The sequence below is a fragment of the Macaca fascicularis genome, chromosome 16 (assembly GCF_037993035.2).
Source record: "Macaca fascicularis isolate 582-1 chromosome 16, T2T-MFA8v1.1".
In the NCBI taxonomy this organism is placed as follows: Eukaryota; Metazoa; Chordata; class Mammalia; order Primates; family Cercopithecidae; genus Macaca; species Macaca fascicularis.
This window is the reverse complement of record NC_088390.1, coordinates 86168638-86190207: the sequence shown is the minus strand read 5'-3', so window position 1 is coordinate 86190207 and position 21570 is coordinate 86168638. Positions and strand designations below refer to the sequence as shown.

Here is a 21570-nt window from a genome sequence, read left to right as displayed (position 1 = left end):
ACACACACATAAATAGCAGCAAATAAAAATAGAAAGTCTACTTTTATTTATTGGTAAACGTAAAACAACCAAGTCTGAGCATTTGGTGCAGTTCCCAGTGGTGGCCCTTGCCCTGCACACGTGCACACGCTCTTGAAGCACCAGGAAACACACACGACACAGTAAGAAGGCAAAGTGGCTGGGAGTAAGGTATCTGCAGATTCAAACTTTGGGATTGAAGTAGCTGGTGAGCAGAAAGGCACCGAATCAGGGTCTGGAGAGACCTGGCTGCTGGGGAGGACAGGCAGCCAGGGGCAGATCCTCATTTCTCCAACAGCTCCTGGAAGGACAGAGTCACCCCAAGGGCTTGGAGAGCTGTTAGTCTGGCTTTGGAGCGTTGAAGGTAGCACAGCGCTCCGCAGGAAAGAGTCACAGGCTTGGCTGTCTGGGCATAAGGAAGCTGGTGCCCGAGGCCCATCATGCCAGGATCCATGCCTCCTCCCAGGATGCGCGGTGAGCTGGAATCTCTCCCTCTCCCATTGGGAGCAGCTCTTCCTTACTGTCTGCTTCCAGCTCTGGCCTAGCTATGTGGGACCCCCAGCCCTTCAATTCGCCGAGGCGGGCACCATTCCTGTGGCAGCCACCACCATCACTGTGGGCTGGCCCTCAATGAAGCCATGGACATGGGTCCCTCCCCAAAGGCACACTGTTAAGATCAATTTGGCTACACCAAGGCCACCTCTTCCTATTTGGCACGGTGAGGTACTGGGGGGTCTTGCAGTCCGGTAGGCCTGTCCCCCGGAAAGCAGAGCCCATTCCCGAAGTCTGGGCCACTCCATGGAAGGGTAGCCTTCCCTATAGTCAGGCACTGGAATACAGCCCCATGCCTGCTGGCTGACGCCATCCAATCAGAGGAACACAAAGTGACCACCCCACCCCTTTTGTTTTTGGCATCACAAAGACCCAGTGACCAGATTGCCTGCCGCTGCCACCTCTGGGCTGCCCTGCCTTTCCGCCCAAGCTGCTCTCAGAACAGAAATCCTGATACTGGTCAGAAGCCATACAAGGTAGCTCCCAGATGTGGCCACCTAGAGGTGGCTCACAATCTTGAGTTAACAGGGGCCTCAGGGCCAACGCTGACAGATTCAGCTTCCCAGGGCCCTCTATCAGGTGGGTCCCCTAGAATTTGTCCAGCTTCCCAAATGGTACAGGTATAGTTTTTCAGCTGGAAAGGAGCCAAGCAGGGAGCGCCTAAAGGTGTGGGGGATTGTCAGGGAAAGTGATATTCCTTAAGGAATGCCTCATCCACTTGGGCAGGACCCACAGCACACACCTGCAGCACGGGCAGGGCCAACAGACGGGCCCATCGACTCGCAAGTGCCAGCACTCCTGTCCTCCAGGTCTCCGGGGCAGTCTGTGGGCCATTAGCACGAAGCCAGTCCTTTATTAGCAAAAGGGAGATGCTGGGAGTGGAGGGAGGGGCTTGCTTGCCAAGGGTCCTGCCCACTGGACTCCCCTGGACCTGAGCACCTCCACTTTGGGTTTTCCTTGGGACACTGAACTCTGGGCTTTCTAGAAATGGAACATGCTTCAGTGGGCCTGGGGCAGGGGGTGGGTCTGGGTTTGGAAGGGGACTTGGGTCACTTCTCATTGGGACACGGGCAGGAAGGAGGGCGGCAGTCACAGCCTGCCTCTTCTGCTCCGAGGCGTGGAGGCTCTTCCGGTGGAACCTAGCTGTGGGACCACCCCCTCCCCACCCATGCTGGCTCGTAGGCTGTTTGGGGGCTGTGGATGCCACCCTGAATTGGGGCTAGATGGCCACAAAGCCAGCCTTTTAGGGCTCCTGGGCTTGCTCTACTCTAGCTGCCTGCCACTGTCCTTTCACAGTAAGGCCCCAGCCAGCCCCCAGCTGTCAGGGGCAAGCTCCCCACCTCACCACTGCGGGTTCAGGCAATGCTAGCCAGGCCCGCCCCTGCCCATCCCATCTCCCAAAAGCTGCCACCAGGTGGAGGGAACACTAGTCCCACTGGCCTTGCCTCCCCCCAATACTCTCTGCCCACCCCAGGGCTGAAAGTGAGACACACCAGATGCCCCAGCTGACACCTCAGCCCCTGCAAGACAGGGAGCAAAGCAGTGATGCCGTCAGACAGGCCAGTGAGGAGCAGTTCAAACGCAGCCACGAAGCAGCCTGCTCTGTTCAAGACAGTCACCTTGAGCCACAGGTGCCACTGTGTTTCCTGAGGCAAGAGGCGAGAGCGAAGAGGCCTGCAGAGGTAGGAACACGGTGGAGACCAACAAGGAAGCGAGACCCCCTGCCCTACCTCGCAGGACAGGGCAGGATGAGGGGAGAAGCCCCTTCCAAGTCTGCCCATCAAGGAGACCACCCGCTCCTCCTCCCCGACCCAGACTCTTGAGGGGGCTTGGGCTGGGAGTCAGTTAGCCAAGCAAAACCACAGGCAGCGAAGGGGAGTAAGACCGGGCAGCTGGCGGCGCGGGGGATTCAGTAATGCCTCAGGTTGAAGAAGCCCACGCTGGTGGGAGACTCCTTCACTGTGACGGTGATGAGGTTGGCAGTGACGTCAGTGACAAAGACATGCTCGATGAGGCTGCGGGTGGGCTTCCAGTCCTGGCTGGTCTGAACGGACACTGACGGGTTCTGACCAGTGCTGGGCGGCGAGGCGGAGTCCGGGTCAGAGTCCGAGCTGCTGCTCTCCTCGCCTGCGCTCATCTCCGGCAGTGTGGCTGCCTTGCGGGCTTCTCCAGGGGCTGTGCGGCTCTCCTGCCCACTGGGGGTAGCACTGCCCTTGACATAGTCCCTCTTGCTGGCAGGGGTGGGCGGCGCCACTGCTCTGGAGGCCAGCTTCTCACTTTTGCTTGTGTCGGTGGGCATGGCGGCCCCGCTGCCCCCAATGAGGCCACCCCCAGTGCCCTTCCCAGGGACTGGGTTGGTAGCTGGGACACCCTTGGTGGCGGTGGCATGGCGGGCAAGCAGACCCACCCCAGGCATGCCATTCTTGACACTTTGCAAGTCCAAGACCTGGAGGCTCAACTCCTGGGTGGGTGCTGACTGAGGGCCTGGGCACCCAGCAGGTATCCTGCTGGCACCATGGGTGTGTGTGGGACCCCCTGTGCTCCCTACTTTCTGCTCCACAGCCCCGCTGCTGGGGGCCTTCGGGATTCTGCTTCCTGGAGGACTCATTCCCAGCTCCCCTTTCTGCGTCCTCACCTTCAGGTCCAGCCCAAGGCCGCACTTGGTGGTGGCCTGGGCCTTCAGCGCCAACCTGCTGGCGGCCTGGCTTTGGGTCATGCGGTTCATGTAATGCACGATGGAGCTCTGCCAACTGATGCCACCCCGGCCGGGGCTACTGGCCATGCCCTTCATCAGGCTGGCCAGGTTCTCTGGGGTGGCCATGGCACTGGGGCTACCACAGGCCTCCTTGGCATGGGCCTTCAGAGCTGCCAGGCCTGCCACGGGGGCACTGAGTGGAGGGGGCAGCTTGCTGGCTGGGGCCCCCAGATCCTTCCGGGCGGTCTTCAGCACCTTGGCCAGGCTCACGGGTCTTCGAGTTGCCTTCTGCTCTGGGGGCAGGGGCTTTCGTCCACGCTTCTTCCGGATGGGATCCTTCAGCTCGGGTTTGGCCACCAGGATCTGGGCCTTCTTCTGAGGCACTGGGTGGGTGTCGCGGCCCCGGGGACCCCTCTTGGCATCTAAATCACTGTCATCCTCTTCATCCGAGGAAGAGGATGACGACGTAGAGGAAGAGGAGGAACTGCTGGACTTGGATTTGGAGGGAGCATCAGGTTCCTGAAAAAAGATAAAGAAGTTGGCTGGGTGCGGTGGCTCACGCCTGTAATCCCAGCACTTTGGGAGGCTGAGGTGGGTGGATCACCTGAGGTCAGGAGTTCGAGACCAGCCTGGCCAACATAGCGGTACCGTCTCTACTAAAAATACAAAAATTAGCCGGGTGTGGTAGCACATGCCTGTAGTCCCAGCTACTGCAGAGGCTGAGGCAGGAGAATTGCTTCATTGAAATTGGGAGGTGGAGGCTGCAGCGAGCCGAGATTGTGCCACTGAACTCCAGCCTGGGTGACAGAGCAAGACTACGTCTCAAAGGAAAAAAAAAAAAAAAAAAGATAAGGTGTCACACCTCCACTGCCTGCTCCCAGGGTCCAGAGCGCCATGCTGTCCCCAAGGAACACTGGGCACCTTGCAGCCATCAACTCCTGTGGCTTCCAGACCAGAGAGGCAATCAGGAAGGAGCAACTTCTCACCACGCTCACAGTTCCATGAGAGGCAAAATCAAAGGTAAAATAGAGAGAAAAATAGGTGGCTCATAAAAATGAAGTCAGAATAAGGACGAAGTCCACACCATAACATCCCAGTCCACCATCAGCTTTCACGGGGAATGCAGATTTAGCTCCGGGCTGTAGATCAGACGTTCAAAGGGAACGGTATCCAGAGCATCAGTTATCAGGACTCAGGAGGTTACAGGTCATATGAAGTAGCACACACAGCTTTGCAGCCTAAACCAAGCGGGCTTCGGTATCCCCATTTCCCAGTCTGAGCCTTACAGGACACAGGTAAACAAACCACTGCCCTCCTCGCCTTCTGGATGTCACCCCAAATATTAAATAAGAGTGTCCTCGTGTTTCATAGGCCTCCCATGCTGCCTGCTGGATCAGAATTCTACAGTGTGAGCTTTAGGGAGTCAGATCCAACACTGCCTCCCTACCACCCCATTCTCCCGACTTCAACAGGAGTGATCTCCTCAAACCTCCTCAAATAAGGCATCAATCACTGCCTTGTAGCCACTCCTCAGTCGGCAGGACTTCTGCAGCCCCACCATCCTGCTCGAAAGGAAGATTTTCAAGACAATGTAAGGCCAGTATAGACCAGCCGACAAGATTCTACAGCACAGAATCCCGTTCATTCAGGAAATCCTCCTGGAAAGGCGGGTTCTGTAAGTGACTGAGCTCGTGGCCACAACATGCGGAGGTCCACGGACAGTGCCGGGAGGAGGGAATCAAAGCAGCACCCGGGACTGAGGCCAGGCCCTTCTCCCTGATCCTGTCCTGCCTCACCTGTCCTCAGGGAAGGGAGGGGCCCTGCCATGGACCCCAAGGGTGCCTGCCTACCTGTGGCGGGGTGAGCCCATCACTGTAGCGGGGAGGGGTGACAGGACAGTACCGAGACAGCTGAAGCGCATCATCAGTCCACAGTACCTCTGCCCTCCTCCAAAGCCCCTTCCGGCACCCCCTGGCTATTGGGTCAGCCCTGCCTTTTCTGGCCACCTCGATTTAAGGTACACTCACAGGTGGGCCTGGAGTAGCCCAAAATCTTGGGCTTGTGGGTCACATCTAGTCGGCAATCCTATGAGCACCTACTGTATGCATGCTTCCTGTTCCTTTCTGGACCCCATGGGAGTGAAGAGTGCTTGTCAGCAGCAGTTTGACCCTGCCACCCAGCAGAGAGGCGTGCAACACAGGCTGAAGCAGGAAGCCCCTGGGAGGGGCGGGGAGGAACTCTCAGCCGGCTGGGGCTCCTGGGCAGCAGAAGCTGAGAGGCAGGAAGAAAGGGGGCTCCTGTTTCCCGAGTAGAGGGACAGACTGTTGGCAGAAGTGCCACCCCCTTCCTGAGGGCCCCAAACCCTCCCTCTGCCTGCCCCCTACCCCAAGGGAGTGCTGGGAGGTGGGGTCAGTATGCCTGGCGCAGCCACCCACCTTGAGCTTGGAGCGTCGGCTGCAGGAGGACATGGCAGTGAGCTTCCTTGGCCGGCCTCTCGGCCTCTTGCCTCTCTTCCGGTTCTGCACCTCCTTCTCATGTTCCCTGAAGGCACACTTACTAGTTAATGGGGGAGAAGCCCTAGTGCATACCCCTTCTATCTATCACATGGGACTCTATGGCTTCCAGCACCCTATTCCTGTCGGCCTGCAATAGCTTATCCTGTCTACTGCAAACACATCATCAAATACCCAAGGCAGAGGTCAGACCCCATTTTTTGCTCTAGGGTCAGTAACCAGCCATCCCATTTCATTTGGGTAAGGACAAGCTGAAGAGAGGAAAGCAACGCTGGGAAAACGATGATACCCCAAGTTTTCTCCGACCTCTCTTAAGACAGCTTCCTGCCGGTGCACTGCTGCGTGGAAATTCTAGCATATCCTAACCAGAAGTGGCCTTGGTGGCCACACGGTCCAACCTACTTACTTTCAATAGGAGAAGGAAGCCCAGGGCAAGGAGATGCCAGCAATCCCCTGGGCAGCTGCCTATGCATGAAACCCTCACCCAGGCAAGGAGCAACATGGGCCCTGCCCTCCAGCTCTCGCACAGCCTGACTGCTGGTGTATGACTCTCCTTGTTTCCTTTTTAAAAATACCTCTGTTCCTAAACTCTACTCTTGAGGGAGATAACAAAAGAGCCGAGTTCTGAAGCAGGCAGGGCTCAGTGCATGCCCCACCCTCAGTACCCCCCGAAGAGCCTCCACACCTCCTGGGTCATGAAGCGCTAGTAGAACCTCCAGCCCCCAGGGAAAGCTTGTATTTCAGGCTACTCTCAAGGGAAGGGTCCCTGGTAATTACACTGGGCAAACATCATCTCACTGGGGCCTGGAAGACAACCTCCTCAACGCAGTTCTGATCAGTACCAGGCAAAGCTCATACTCCAATTAAGTACCGGTCCTTAACCCGAAATCTCCTAAAAGGCCAGTGAAGAGTTGCATGGATCTCCTCCGCTGAAATATTAACCTGTGGACGGAGTGCTGTGAGCCTGTGCGTCGCCAAGGGCCATACCCCCACCCCCTCCAATACCAAGCAGGTAACGGCCAGCTCCCAGTGCCCAGAGGGAGCTAGCGTGTTGGTGGATGGAGAGGGCTGAACAGCCACCTTCTCCGTTTTCTTTCTTCCACGATGTAATCCAAGCCACCCGTGGGTTTTAAACTCTTGTTATCTCAGGTGTTTCTGCTCTAACCAAAACCGGGGGCAAGGGAACAATCTTTCTCAACTGTTAGGACACTGTTAGATGCAGAGAAAAGTACCAACCTCTGAAGTGGGTCAAGCCATTCCCCCACCCCAAGGCTCACAGGACCCAGACAGGAAACAACACAAGACAATGGGTTGCCATTACGATTTTCCAAAGGGATTTAAGCAAGCACAGGCTCCTCTTCTTTTTACTCACCCCATCAGAAAACTCTTCTTTCCCCACTGTCATGTCCCCTCTGGGAAGACCCAAAATGTTCTGCTACAGCGGAAAAAAGGGAACGCACTTTTCGCCACCAGAGAACAAACCTGTCAGATTGACCCTGGCTGGGAAAGACTCCGGCAACCAATTCTTCTGCCTCTATCCACAGGGCAAGTCCAGCCAGGGGAGCCAGGGGGAGCTGTCAGTGAAACACCCCACGCCTCGCCATTGCTTGAGTAGCACTCCCTGGTCCTTCATGCTGGGGTGCGGTGGGCACATCCACTGTCCTCTCCTCACCACCCCTTGCCCTCGAACATCTCAAGGAGGCCTATCTCTTAACCCAAGCTTCCTACCTAAAAATAGAAATGACATCTACAACGACAGAAACAAGTCTGGCCCAATCCGGTCCCATGGGGCTATCTGGTACTGTATGCTGCAGGCCAGAGCAAAATAAATGTTTCGTTCTTGAGAGACACCACGATAGGTACAAGTGCACGTTGTGTGTTCCAGCTCCCTCTCTGAGCCTTCTCTTGCCTGATGGCACACATGTGCAGGGCTGGAAGGGCAGGCCTGCGTCACTGTGGCAAACCTGCTATCCTGGTTTTCTGTTAGCGCCATGTGCAAATTACTCAGCAGAAAAGGCCAAGAGAAGCTACATCTTTATCTGAAGCAACTGGAAAAGTTGGTTTCTGCAAGTATGGCTGTCAGAAAAACCAAAGCGGAACTTACTTGGGGTCTTCTCAGGGATGGATACAGGCTGGCTGGGAGAAGATGGGAGAGGGGCTGGCTGGGGACTTTTACAGCCAGTCACAGAGATGGCCCTGGAGACAATCTTGCTAAGGGACCTCAGACCACAGCCCCAGCTCCAGCCTCCGGGCAGGCGAGCAGCGCCCAGCACGACTCTGCAACCAGCCACCATCCCTCCCCCACGCCCTCCCCACAGTGCTGTCAGCGTCCTCACTTCTTCTGGAAGGCCAGGAGCAGCCTTGGGTCCAGGATGTTCTCCTCCGGCTCCCAGCTGTTATGTCTGCAAAGCAGAGGGCAGGGCAGCATTAGACGCCAGGCTGATGATCACGGCTTTGCAAAGCAGCCCGAGGGGGCCCGCCCTCACCGCTCCTCGACTCAGGCCGATGGCTGTGGCACCGTAGCACCACGGCACTTCTCAAAGTGCAAACCCCGGTTTTGGAGGCTGGCCACCCCCCACCAACCCAGCACTCTAACCTCAAACCCAAAGGGAAACTGCCGCTCCAACTCCCCAATTAAAACAAGGCCACAAGAGGACTCCCACAGTCTCTGCCTGGGAGAAAAACAAATCCCAATAAAACGCAAAGTTGCAGAGAGGGAATCCCCCAAACCCTGGCCTGGAGCCAGAGAAGGAAGGGAAGGCAGGTCCAGGATGCAGGGAGGGGCACAGGCGCCCAGCCCGAGATTCAGAACAATGTGGCGCGCGGGCCGGGGCACCTCGAGGGGTAGCAAAGAAAGAGCGCGGTCCGGGGAAACGGGGCCGCGGGAGCAGCTGTGCACAGAGCCCCTTCCGGGGATGCCAAATCCCCTGCCTTCCATTAAAAGAAAGAAAAAAAAAAGAAACCCCACATCCATCAATAAGAAGCTCAGGTTACAGCAGAGAGAATCTAGCCAAGAAGAGGGGGGCTTGCATCCCGCGCCTCCCTCCCGGCCGGGGCGGGGGATGGGGGGAGCGCGGCGCGGGGGCCGAGGAGGTTCCGGCGCGGGGGGCCGCCCAGCTCTCCCCCGCGGGCGTGTAAACAAAGGGCAACCTCGGGCCGGGCGGCCTCCGCCCCCTCAGAGCCGGAGGAGCCCGCGGGGACCCCGCGAACTTCCCGCTCAGCCCGCGGGCGCCCCCAGGCCCCCGGACGGCGCGGCCGAGGGCTCCACGTCCCCACCCCCAGGCGAGGGGGCGGCAGGGCGGGCGCAGCGTCGCGGGGGACTCACTTGGAGGACCAGCCGCGCCACTTGACCAAGTACTCCAGCTTGCCCTGCGGGGAGAGAAGAGGGGCCGTGAGCCAGACGGGCGGCGGGCGGCGGGAGGGGGCCGGGCGGGCCGCACGCACCTTGCGGAGTCGCTTGCTCAGGATGCACTCGGCGGCGAAGACCTGCTCGCCCACGCTGCTCAACTCCTCCATGCTGCCCGGCAGCCCGCCCGACCGCGGCGCCCGCCGCCCGTAGCCCGGCCGCACCGCCGCGCGCCCCGCCGGCCGCACACAAAGCACCGCCCCCGCCCGGCGCCGGCCCGCCCCGCGCACGCGCACCGCCTCTCCGCGCCCGCGCCCAGGCCCGCCGCCCGCCCCCGCGCGCTGCCCAAATCTCGTGCGGGCCAATCAGCGAGGGGGGGCGGGCGCGGGGCGGGGCGGGGCGTGCATTGTCCGCGGCGGGCTGGGAGTCGCGCTCCGGTGGGGGGTCCCGCGCGGGGTCCGGGGCGGGGGCCGGGGCCGGGGCGCGAGCGCGGGGGTGGGGGCGCGGGCGGGCCCCTGGCTGGGGGAGGAGGTGCCTAGAGGCTTCGGCTCTGAGGCGCCCACCGAGTACCGCGTGGTCCCCGGGGCGCGCCCGGCCTTGCTCCCAACTCCGTTTTCCGGGCAAAAAGCCATTGTTCTGGCTCTAAGGGAGGGAAGCGGGACGGGGCGCGGCGGCCGCTTCCTGCCCCCGCCTTCGAGGGGCGCTCCTCCGGGGCGCGCGGGGCCCCACCCTTCCCCGGCTTCTTGAACTGGCTTTTTCTCGGCGGTGGGGGAGTCGCTCTGCTTTGGACTGGAGCAAAACGGGTCGGGGGCTGGGGGAGGAAAGGAAGATGAAGTCCGGGGGAGGGGCCCACAAACCTCGGCAGCCCAGGCTTTTCCCCTCAAAAGCGAGAGAGGAAAATGCATTAACTGAAACCACCAAGCACTCTAAGAAAGAAGTAATACGAACTGCCCGGAGTTCTTACTAAACAGCTGTGGAAAGTGGATCCAGTCCCCGAGTTTTAGGGCACGTGTAGGTAGAAAGCCAGCTGCACCTTTTCTGTATTTGTTCCCCGATTTTGATGAAGTGGAGGGGGAGGGCGCGGTTTGCAGGGCTGTTCCTAACTTAGGACTAGGTCAGCAGTGGCCCCCCAGGGCTGGACAGCCGGCGTCCTTCGAATCAATTGTCCGCGGTCGAAAAGGGTCAGGCCACGTTATGAAAGTGGGGGTGACCCCTTGTCCTCCCTGGGATCGCAGTCCGCAGGCTACCCTTTTATTCCGGTGTTAAGATTCTAATTCCATGAACTCACCCTTTAAGTTATTTAGATTTTGAATCAGGACAACTGAAACATGTAATGAAAGAGATAGACCTGAACCATAACTTGACTCGTCTCAATGCAATCTAACTCCATGAAAGTTCATTCTGCTTTTGTTGCTTACTTGAATACAGCTGCAAAGTTCTCTTTCTGTTGAACAGATCCAAAAGTCGTTTATTGTTGTAGGAGACTGTCTCAATGTAATTGTGATCATCAAAACCATATTTATAAAGGGTTCTGCAGGAGAAATATGTTTTTTTGTTTTAACAGAAAGGCCTACTGGAGAAAATACTGAAGTGTAGGAACCGATCTTTCCATTTATGGCGTGTTCTTCAGTTTCTTTGGTTAGGTAAGTTACATTCATTTGATTTCCTGGACAGAACGTGCAAATTCAGATGTTGTTTGCAAAGAGGGCAGGAGAAAGGGAAACGTCCTTGGGGGGAAGGTGTTTGTTTACTCAGGGACAGAGGCAGTAAAGAATCCTTGTGTTGGGTTAAAACTGGCCTCTGGAGTGAAGGGATCCGCTAACAGCCTCTCCGCCTGGCTCCTTTTGTATCCCATCTTGTGCAGCTTGGCAGTAAATTGTGGAGTTGAGGGCAAAGGTGTATTTATTGTAATCCTACAAATAGCTGGATCAGTTTCACATCACGTTTCCTTGCAGAATTCATCTTGGGTCTAAGATTTTGCCCTGGAAGTTTCCAGTTTCCTCTTTGACCCATGGCATGCTGGGATACTTGCTTGATTTCTTTTTAAATAAAAGAAGGCTTTGAAAAGGGAATGATTTCTTTGCCTAAGAAATAAATTTGCTAGAATTTGATACTAACACATTGAAAAATAAATCAGCGTCCTGGAAGGTTTAACATGTACATCATCTACCTAATTGCAAACACTCAGTTTGGGTAAAATCATGTTTAGATAATTCATTTGGAGAAACAAATATGACAGATTTGGCCAGAATGAAATAATCAGATACATACTGGGAGCGTGTGATCCAAAATCTGTGGCACATTTTCTAAAAACAAAGCTGGGAGTCGGCAGAAGGGAGGAAAGACCCCAGCTAATCCAACTGTGTAAAACAAGCAGACGTCTTCCGTTTTGACTGTCACATTTTAAGAATTATTAAGACAAGTTAAAACTAATTATTGTATTATTCATTCGACAGATAGTGAGCATGTACTATCAGGTGGGCACTACTAGATATCCAGTAGTATAAGACCGTAGCAGCAGCCCCATCTGTGGAACTTGTGTGGGTGATGGAAGTGGATGGACAGAGCCTCCGTCCACTGCGTCCAGTGTGGTGGCCGTTAGCCATCTGTGGCTGCTGAGCACTGGCAGTGTGGCTAGTGCCACTGAAGGATCGAATTTTAAATTGTATTTCATTTTAGTTCATTTCAGTGGGAAAAGCCACACGTAGCTGGTGGTCACTGTACCGGCCGCTGTGCAGGTCCACAGGAACGCGAGGGATCTGCTTCAAACATATTTTAAGTGAAAGTAATATGGTTACATAAATTAATCCTGGAATATGAGTAGTTTACCTACGCTCACAGTTATGCTTAATTATATACGAGAATGTTTAAAATATACAAAAAAGATATTAAAAATCCAGGCACAGAGGAAGACATTCAGAGAGTACAAACTTTGTATGGTACTGAGTTCCTTTCTACGCAAGTATTAACTTATTCATGTCTGAAATACTACTAAGAAAGCATAAGTATTTTCACGCCATGCTTGTGGATCGAAAATTAAAGATGCCAAAGCGAAGAATGACTCTCTCTGAAGTCGATGGAAAAGTCAGGAATTGAGATAAATCCAGTGACCCTGGATTTAGCAGCTAAAACTAGATAACAGTAGTTACTTGTTACCAAATAGTTTCAGAAAGCTCTTACATTTTCTAAAAGTGCTGTTTCCCTACTGCCATCAGTGGCATTGGCTAAAAGGAGGAACCAGATACCACCACCAGCCGGTCTACATGGGATACACTCAGGATTTAGAATACATCACACATTTACATCACATTTAATATCTTATGTCATAGTTTGCCCCCAGCTCCTCTGCACATTTGCAAGACTAAGATGTGACTTACAGGCTAGCTGTGTTAATGTTATGCCATTTCTTTGTGTGTAATAGATAAATATTACATATACGAGACAGACCATGCTTGTGTATCAGAACTCAAGTAAAAATAAGCACAGTTCAGGCCTTGCAGGATTCCTCAAGAGTTCAGTTTGCCTAGGGACCCCTGGACACACGATGCAAATGTCCGCCCCTGGATCCTGACCCAGGATACCCCAGAGGCAGCCCGGGGCTCTCAGCGTTTAGAACACCTTCTTACAAAGGGCAGCCTGCCCAATCCCTTGCTGTGCACATGAGGCAGATGAATACAAACTGTATCAGGTACAGGGCTGTGGAGCCTGGTCCTGCTGTTTCCCATGTTTGCCTGGGAGGGGCAAACAGGCAGACTGTTATGGAAGTGGTGAGAGCCTGCTCTCAGGAGGTCTTCCAGGGTCAAAGGCTGGAGCAACCCCTTATGTTCCTCGGATTCCCCTCACCCTCACCCACCAGGCCACCTAGCCCATTGCAGCACACCTAAAGACAGGCTCAGGCTGGAGGCCCCCCAACCCCGCCACGGATCCTGGAGGCAGGGGGTGGTTAAGGAACACAGTTACAGGAGGTGGGAAATGGACAATGAGCTCATTTTATGATGATGGTCCCCTTGCAGGAGGTCTCCGTTACATGAAACTTTTCTTTTAAAGGGTGTCATTTATGAGTTTTGCAATCAGATGGGTCCCTGATTCCAGTTTCTTACTATTAAAACAGTGCAGCAGTGACCATCTTTGTCTTCCCATATGCAAAGTACCAGCGTAGCTACAGAGTAGCATGCACAGACCTGTATTAAAGGGGTATGTCTTCTCTGTGGGAGAAAGGAAAAAAAAGGATACGTGGCTCTACTTTTTTAGTTAGCTATTACCAAACTGCCCTCTGAGGGTCTGCACTAATTCACACTCACACCTGGGTAGGTGGGGTTGCCTCTGTCCCCCCTTCTCCGTAACTCTAGTAATTGCAAGTGATCTAGTGTTGTCTGAGCAACCTGGTGCTCAGCTGGTCCAGCAGTTCAGTGCGCATGCCACCTCGGCTTTTTCCAAGACCTTTGCCTGGTGTCTGGTGCAGAATTGTTACAGTGCAAAACAGTTTTATGAGTGTAAGTTTCCAGGGTGAAATGCAGTATTTTCACAATTTAAAAAATAACAGGCCAGGCCCAGTGGCTCACGCCTGTCATCCCAGCACTTTGGGAGGCTGAGGCGGGTGGATCATGAGGTCAGGAGTTCAAGACCAGCCTGGCTAAGATGGTGAAACCCAACCTCTACTAAAAATACAAACATTAGCCAGGAGTGGTGGCGTGTACCTGTAATCCCAGCTACTCGGGAGGCTGAAGCAGAGAATTGCTTGAGCCTGGGAGGCGGAGGTTGCAGTAAGCCAAGATCGCACCACTGCACTCTAGCCTGGGTGACAGAGCGAGACTCCATCTCAAACAAACAAACAAACAGACAAAAAAACAATACCATACACTCACAAAGCTCTAAAATCTAGGAGTGAAACCCTTAGAAACAAATGGTTCAGGGATTCTAAGTGATGAGAACCAGTACACAGTTCCTAAGTGTGTTAATCGTTCCTCTCTCCTGGAGGTGGCCTCAACATCCTCTATAAATCCTTTGGGGACAACCCATGGGTTTAAAGATTAGAGAACTGCATTGCAAGACCCCCTCTAAATCGAACGCTTGTTCTATTTTACCGCCTGAGTTACTTCTTGTCTGAAAGAACCCAAACACAGAAATGTTGTTTAATGTACACACACAAAAAAGAAACATCCTGTTGCTTTTTGGTGGGAGAGTGTAAAGATCTGTCCAAGAAATTCCTATTTTTTTAAAAAAAAAAAAAGACCCTTCCTTTCACTGTTGTTGGCAAAACTCTCACGAATGGAAGAACTGCAATTGGAGTCAGGGAAGTTTAGAAGAGGGGACTGGGAAATCCTGTTTTATAGGTGAGAAGAGGGCAGCCCAGAGCGTGTCCAGGTTCCCTGGGTGGGTGAGGGTCTGAGGCTGGGCTCCCACTGGGGCAGGGCGGCACCTCGCCAGTGAGGCTGCGCCTCCTCCACCACCATCCACCTTGGTGGCTGTCAGCTCAGCCACGAGAGTGGGGCACGCGCAGGTGACGAAATAAAAACATTCAAGAGGGCCGGGCACGTTGGTTTACGCCTATAATCCCAGCACTTTGGGAGGCTGAGGCAGGTGGATCATGAGGTCAGGAGTTCAAGACCAGCCTGGCCAACATGGTGAAACCCCATCTCTATTAAAAAATACAAAAAGTAGCTGGTGTGGTGGCGGGTGCCTGTTATCCCAGCTACTTGGGAGGCTGAGGCAGAGAATTGCTTGAACCGGGAGGCGGAGGTTGCACTGAGCCAAGATCGCGCCACTGCACCCCAGCCTGGGCGACAGGGTGAGACTCTGTCTCAGAAAAAAATAAACAAAAAAAAAAGGTTCAGGAGGATATGTACTGAAAAGTCTTCCTCCTTCCCCGTCCCCAGCAACCTAGTTCCCCACTCTGCAGGCAGCAAACGCTGTCTCCTCCTGGGGTCGCTTCCAGAGAGGTGTGCCTGTCCTAGCAAGGGGCCTCAGGACATTTCTCATAGCTGCCCTCCTGCTTGCTCTTTCTATCACAGGCACAGTGGCACGCCACCACAAGCTGCTCTGGGCCGGGCCTTTTGTTTTTTTTTTTTTTTTTGAGACGGGGTTTTCGCTCTTGTTGCCCAGGCTGGAGTGCAATGGCGCAATCTCTGCTAATCGCAACCTCTGCCTCCCGGGTTCAAGCGATTCTCCTGCCTCAACCTCCCAAGTAGCTCGGATTACAGGAGTGCGCCACCACATCTGGTTAATTTTGTATTTTTAGTAGAGATGGGGTTTCTCTATGTTGGTCAGGTTGGCCTCGAACTCCCGACCTCAGGCCTCCCAAAGTGCTGGGATTATAGGTGTGAGCCACCACGCCCAGCCGTGCTGGGTCTTTTTTCTTAGCAGTATGGCCGGAAGGTCACCCTCCATCCAATGGAGAGCCTCGCCGCCTTTGCTAAACCTCTCTGTGGTATTCTGGGGTGGGGTGCTCCTTAGTTTATAGATTATTTACCAGACCATGGCTGATAGATGGTGAGTTGTTTCCAGTGTTTAGCTTCTGCTGCTGTGAGTAGCATTTATTTAAAAAAAAAAAAAAAAAAGTTTCTCTATAGAAACGCTGTATTGCCCAGGCTAGAGCGCAGTGGCACGATCTTCGCTCACTGCAACCTCCATCTCCCAGGTTCAAGTGATTCTCCTGCCTCAGCCTCCCAAATACCTGGGATTACAGGCACACGCCACCACGCCTGGCTAATTTTTATATTTTTTTAGTAAAGACGGGGGTCTTGCCATGTTGGCCAGGCTGGTCTTGAACTCCTGAGTTCAGGTGATTCACCCGCCTTGGTCTCTCAAAGTGCTGAGATTACAGACAGGTGTGAGTCACTGCACCAAGCCATGATGTTTATTATTTTTTTGGAGACAGGGTCTTGCTCTGTCACCCAGGTTGGAGTGCAGTGGTGTGATCATAGCTCACCACAGCCTTGACCTCCTGGGCTCATGTGATCCTCTTGCCTCAGTCTCTGAGGTAACTGGCGTTACTAGATGTGTGCCACAAGACCTGGCTAATATTTTTATTTTTGTAGAAATTGGGGGTCTCACTATATTGCCCAGGCTGGTCTTGAACTCCTGGGCTCAAGAGATCCTCCTGCCTTCACCTCCCAGAGGGCTGGGGTTGCAGGTGTGAGCCACTGCGCATCAACATGATGTTAATTTAACTCACAAGGCACAGAAGTGTTTTTGGCAGCCTCAGCTCCTGTGGCCTGGCTTGTCCTCGCTGGACTCTGTGTGTTTGGAAAGAATGGACTCCTGATGCTGGCAGGGATGGCCACTGTCTTTCGAGGCGTGTTTATAGGATATTCCTCCTTGAGGCTGAAACCTTGTACTTTCCATGTCACTGCTACATCAGTAGGAAAGGCTGCCATCAACCTCACGTTCATATTCCTTCTTTCTCTCTCTCTCTCTCTCTCCCCCCCTCTTCTTTCTTTTTTGACGGACTCTTGCTCTGTTGCCTAGGCTGGAGTGCCGTGGTGCTAACTCAGCTCACTGCAACCTCTGCCCCCTGGGTTCAAGCGATTCTCCTTCCTCAGCCTCCTGAGTAGCTGGGATTACAAGCGTACGCCACCACGCCCAGCTAACTTTTATATTTTTACTAGCAGAGTTTCACCACGTTGGCCAGGCTGGTCTCGAACTCCTGACCTCAAGTGATCTGCCTGCCTCGGCCTCCCAAAGTACTGGGATTACAGGCATGAGCCACTGTGCCTGGCCTCACATTAATATTTCTTTGGGTTCAGTACAAGTTGAATCCTGCAGTCACTGCCTTTAGAGGCTCCTGTCCTGTGCGAATGCTGCTCATGGGGGCATGTGCACCCCAGGATGGTGAATCTCAGCCCTCTGAAGCAGGGGAAGTAAGACAAAGTAGTGAGATGGCATCCAGAGAGGAATGGGCGAGGGGAATTCAGGATTGAGGCATGGTCATGAATCCTCACTCTGCTCCTGCCAGCTCTGTGAGAGGCGGTGGCACAGGACATTTGTAGGATGCCCTGGAGGAGCAGGGTGGGCAGGAACTGGACCAGCAACGATGACAGAGCACAGCGTCTCCAGGCGCAGGGAAGCAAAGGGAATGACAAAAGCACAAGCAGAGGCCCCAGCCCAACCTAGAGGACAGGGTGCTCCAGAGAAATAGCCAATAGATAGAAATATCAGCATTCAAAGAGATTTATTGCAAGGCACTGGCTGATGTGATGGTGGGGTCTGGTGAGGCGAGTCCCAAACTGCAGGGCAAGCCTTCCTCAGAGGCAGCCGGGACGACTCGACAGGAGCTGGCGCTGCAGTCCACAGGCGGAGTTTCTTGTCCTCAATGAAATGATCAGGCCCACCCAGATTATTCGGGGTAACCTCCTTCACCTCAAGTCACAGCAGCGACTGGATTTGCGCTTGCCTGAGTACCTGGGGGCTGTGGCCTAGCCGGGGGAACACCTCAGCCTGACGGATCATCCCTGGGCTCAGCCCCTCAGTGCTCCTGCTGGTCATGCCGGGGTCACTCACGTGGCTTCAGCTTGGCTGGGGCTGGATGGCCTGGGATGGCTTTTCTTGCGTGGCTGCTGCTTGGTGCTGGCTGTTGGCGGGGCTGGCTGTCTGCAGCAGGCCAGCGTGGATCCTTTTTTCAGGGGCTCCAATGGAAGCTGAGGTCCCGTGTTTCCTGATGCCCCAGGGGCCACAGCAAGTTGCATGGAAGCCACGTGAGGTAAACTCCAACCTGTTGACCAGAGGGGTAGCAAATGAGTGACCATACAGGATCTGGAAGAATTTGTGGCCACTTTGGGGGTCATTTGTACCCTCTCCAGAGGGTAAGATCAGAAAACAGTTTAGCAACCACTGAGCCCAGCACTGCTTGGATTGTGTTAAATGAGTGGAAGAGTCTTAATTTCCTAGACTTGCAGGATGGGGCACTGGCTAGTCCCATTGTGTATTTGCTCCGGCTGCCCCCAACAAAGTTCCATGGCCTGGGAGGCCTGTAGGGGCTCCCAGAAGTTAATTTTCTCACAATTCTGGAGACTGGAAGTTTTAGATCAAGAGGTGGGCAGGGTTGGTTTCTTTTCTCCTTGGCTGTAGATGGTGTCTTCTCCCTGCATCCTCATAGGGTCGTCCCTCTGTGCACATCTGTGTCCTCATCTGCTCTTCTTTTTTTTGAGACAGAGTCTTGCTCGGTCGCCTGGGCTGGAGTGCAGTGGTGCGATCTTGGCTTACTGCTAACTCCACCTCCCGGGTTCAAGTGATTCTTCTGCCGCAGCCTCCCGAGCAGCTGGGATTACAGGCATGCGCCACCACGCCCAGCTAATTTTTGTATTTTTTGTAGAGAGGGGGGTTTCGCTATATTGGCCAGGCTGGTCTCGATCTCCTGATCTCAGGTGATCCACCCGCCTTGGCCTCCCAAAGTGCTGGGATTACAAGCGTGAGCCACCACGTCCGGCCCTCACCTCCTCTTCTCATAAGGAAACCAGTCCTGTTGGGTTAGGGCCACAATAATAACCTTATTTTAACTTAATTACCTCGTTAAAGTTCCTTTCTCCAAATGCAGTCACTTTCTGAGCTGCTGGGAGTCAGGGCCTCAGCATGTGGATTTGGAGGGGGACGTGGTCTAACCTGTAGCACCTGATCTGTCCCCACCTCCTCCCTGCTTTGTGCTGTGCTATCCTCATCACTTCATGACTCACATTTGTTGGTGCCCAGCGTGTGCCAGGCCCTGTGCTGAGTCTGTGTGTATGACTTCATGGAACCATTCTTCTTTCCCTGTAGCCACAAGAGGATCCTTCAGTCACCTCTGAGGACCATCACCAGGCAAACCGGCCCTTAGAGTATTAATAGGGTTTGGCTGTGTCCCCACCCAAATCTCATCTTGAATTGTAGCTCCCATAATCTCCACGAGCCGTGGGAGGGATCTGGTGGGAGGTCATTGAATCCTGGGGGTGGGGTTTCCCCCCCATTCCTGTGATCGTAAGTCTCACGGGATCTGATGTTTTTATAAAGGGGAGTTCCCCTCCACACGCGCTCTGCCTGCTGCCATGTAAGACGTGACTCGGATCCTCCTTCGCCTTCCACCGTGATTGTGAGGCCTCCCCAGCTATGTGGAACTGTGAGTTCATTAAACCTCTTTCCTTTATAAATTACCCTGTCTCAGGCATGTCTTCATAGCAGTATGAAAATGGATTGATACAAATATCCACATGGTCAGTTTCTGCTTCAGCATGAGAAGATACCACTCTATGTCTGACTGAACACCAGATCCTGGTGGTTAGGGCCCAGGCCATATGAAAAATATTTATCAGAAAACAACTCCAACCCCAAAGAGTTAAATGTGTGAGTTACATGTAGGGATAATACAACTCTATGGTAGGACTGAAAAACTGGAAACAGTGTAAACCTTGAAAGAGAACAGGCACATTAGGAGCGCTGGTGGAGTCAGCTGGGGTAAACCTAGGCGGTAGGGGGCTGGACCACACCGCTGTTAAGGACAGGTGGGTCTGCGTGTGTCCATAGGGAAAGGTCTCCAAGGTACATATTGTTTAAAAAGCTAAATGTGGAATAGTATTGTATTAGCTTGCTAGGGCTGCTGTAACAAACGACCACAAACTAGGTGGCTTCAAACAGCAGAAATTGACTAGGTACGGTGGCTCAAGCCTGTAATCCCAGCACTTTGGGAGGCCAAGACGGGCGGATCACGAGGTCAGGAGATCGAGACCATCCTGGCTAACACGGTGAAACCCCGTCTCTACTAAAAAATACAAAAAACTAGCCGGGCGAGGTGGCGGGCGCCTGTAGTCCCAGCTACTCGGGAGGCTGAGGCAGGAGAATGGCATAAACCTGGGAGGCAGAACTTGCAGTGAGCTGAGATCCAGCCACTGCACTCCAGCCTGGGCGGCAGAACGAGACTGTGTCTCAAAAAAAAAAAAAAAAAAAAACAGCAGAAATCTATTCTCTCAAAGTCATAGAGGCCAGAGGTTTGAAAGCAAGGTGTGAGCAGGGCCCCTCTCCCTCTGAAGACCCCAGGGAGGCTGCTTCCTTGTCTCTTTTAGCTTCTGCAGGGCGTCACCTGTCACCTGCAGGCCTTGGTGCTGCTGGGTACAGCATAATTCCAGTCTCTGCCTGCTTGTTCACATGGCCTTCTGTGTGTCTCCACGTTCCCTCTCCTTTTTCTTATCTAGACCCCAGTCATTGGATTTAGGGCCCGCCCCAAATGCAGGACGATTTCATCTAAAATCTTTAAGTTAATTACAGCTGCAAAGATCCTATATCCAAATAAGGTCCCATTCAGAAGAACCAGTACTGGGACATGGACATCTCTTTTTTGGGAGGAATGCTATACAAATAGATAAGATGTGATTTCTGTTGTGCAAACAAAAGAGATTTGTATGCTGTTAGATGTATGTAAATTTTCAGAGAGGAGACCCAAGACACCAACAATAGTGATTACTTTTGGAGGCAATGGAGAGAGTCCTGATGTATGGATTTGTGAACTATTCACAAATTTTTATCTTGCACGTGTATAACTTCATATAAAGTACTGCTTCCTGAGTTATCTAGCTTTTGAGGTCATGGATTACTTTGAGCTTCTTTACATTTTAATGTATTTTTAAAAAATGCTAATACATTTTACGAAGATTTTTACAATAAAAGTATTCAGGCCCTGATCTTCTCTGAATATATCCTGATTACTTCATTGCTGAGATAAATTACAGAAGACTCAAACATAGAAGACCCTGTTTATGGACTGGAAGATCAGTTACTTTTTTTTTCAGACAGAGTCCTCCTCTGTCGCCCAGGCTGGAGTGCAGTGGTATGATCTTGGCTCACTGCAGCCTCTGCCTTCCAGGTTCAAGTGATTCTCCTGACTCAGCCTCCTGAGTAGCTGGGATTACAGGTGCACACCACCACGCCCGGCTAATTTTTATATTTGTAGTAGAGACGGGGTTTCACCATGTTGGTCAGACTGGTCTCGAACTCCCGATCTCATGATCTGCCCATCTTGGCCTCCCAAAGTGCTGGGATTACAGGCGTGAACCAGTGCGCCTGGCCAGATCAATTACTTTTAAGATATCAGTTCCCCCCAAATTAATCTAAAGATTGAACACAATCCTAATCAAAATCTCAGCATCTAAAAAGAAATAAAGAAATGGATAAGTGAATTATAAAATATACAGGGAAATGCAAAGAACCTGAAATTATCTAAACAGCCTCAAAAAAGAACTGGGTTGGAGGACTCACATGACCTTATTTCAAGACTTAAGTATAAAGTTACATAGTCAGTGCACTGTGACTTGGCGAAGAATAGACAAATACTATTCACGGAACAGAAAAAAAATCCAGAAATGGGCCCACAGGTATACATGGTTATTCTGTTTCTGACAAAAGAAAATCATCAGGGACAGAAACCTCTTTTCAACACGTGATGTTGGACAACTTGGTTACCCATACACATAAAAATGAAAGACCCG

The 21570-nt window shown here is 53.1% G+C and overlaps 1 protein-coding gene and 1 long non-coding RNA gene across 12 annotated transcripts in view; one reads left to right on the top strand and one right to left on the bottom strand.

The window, feature by feature from the left end:
• Positions 1 to 13: 13 nt before the first annotated feature.
• CBX2 (chromobox 2) lies at positions 14 to 9392 on the bottom strand. Of its 6 annotated transcripts, XM_074020799.1 has the most exons (6): positions 9223 to 9392; positions 9104 to 9147; positions 8115 to 8180; positions 5701 to 5806; positions 5365 to 5536; positions 14 to 3784 (listed from the first exon to the last, which is right to left on the bottom strand). In XM_074020799.1, the coding sequence occupies exons 5-6, from the start codon at positions 5371 to 5373 to the stop codon at positions 2480 to 2482; spliced, it is 1314 nt and encodes a 437-aa protein (XP_073876900.1). In that variant the 5' UTR covers positions 5374 to 5536; positions 5701 to 5806; positions 8115 to 8180; positions 9104 to 9147; positions 9223 to 9392; the 3' UTR covers positions 14 to 2479. The 6 variants fall into 6 exon arrangements, with proteins under 6 accessions (XP_073876900.1, XP_073876898.1, XP_005585232.2 ...); XM_074020797.1 differs by lacking the exon at positions 5365 to 5536 and having other exon boundaries at positions 7883 to 8180; XM_005585175.5 differs by lacking the exon at positions 5365 to 5536.
• A 123-nt stretch (positions 9393 to 9515) lies between these two features.
• LOC107127867 (uncharacterized) overlaps positions 9516 to 21570 on the top strand; it is a 29430-nt gene continuing 17375 nt past the window's right edge. For 2 of the 6 annotated variants that reach the window (XR_001486199.3, XR_010582058.1), the window contains exons 1-3: positions 9516 to 10135; positions 10689 to 10767; positions 17746 to 19211. This is a non-coding gene — a long non-coding RNA (uncharacterized lncRNA). The remainder of the gene's footprint in view (positions 10136 to 10688; positions 10768 to 17745; positions 19212 to 21570) is intronic. The other 4 variants (XR_012426298.1, XR_012426299.1, XR_010582059.1 and 1 more) reach the window with 4 other exon arrangements.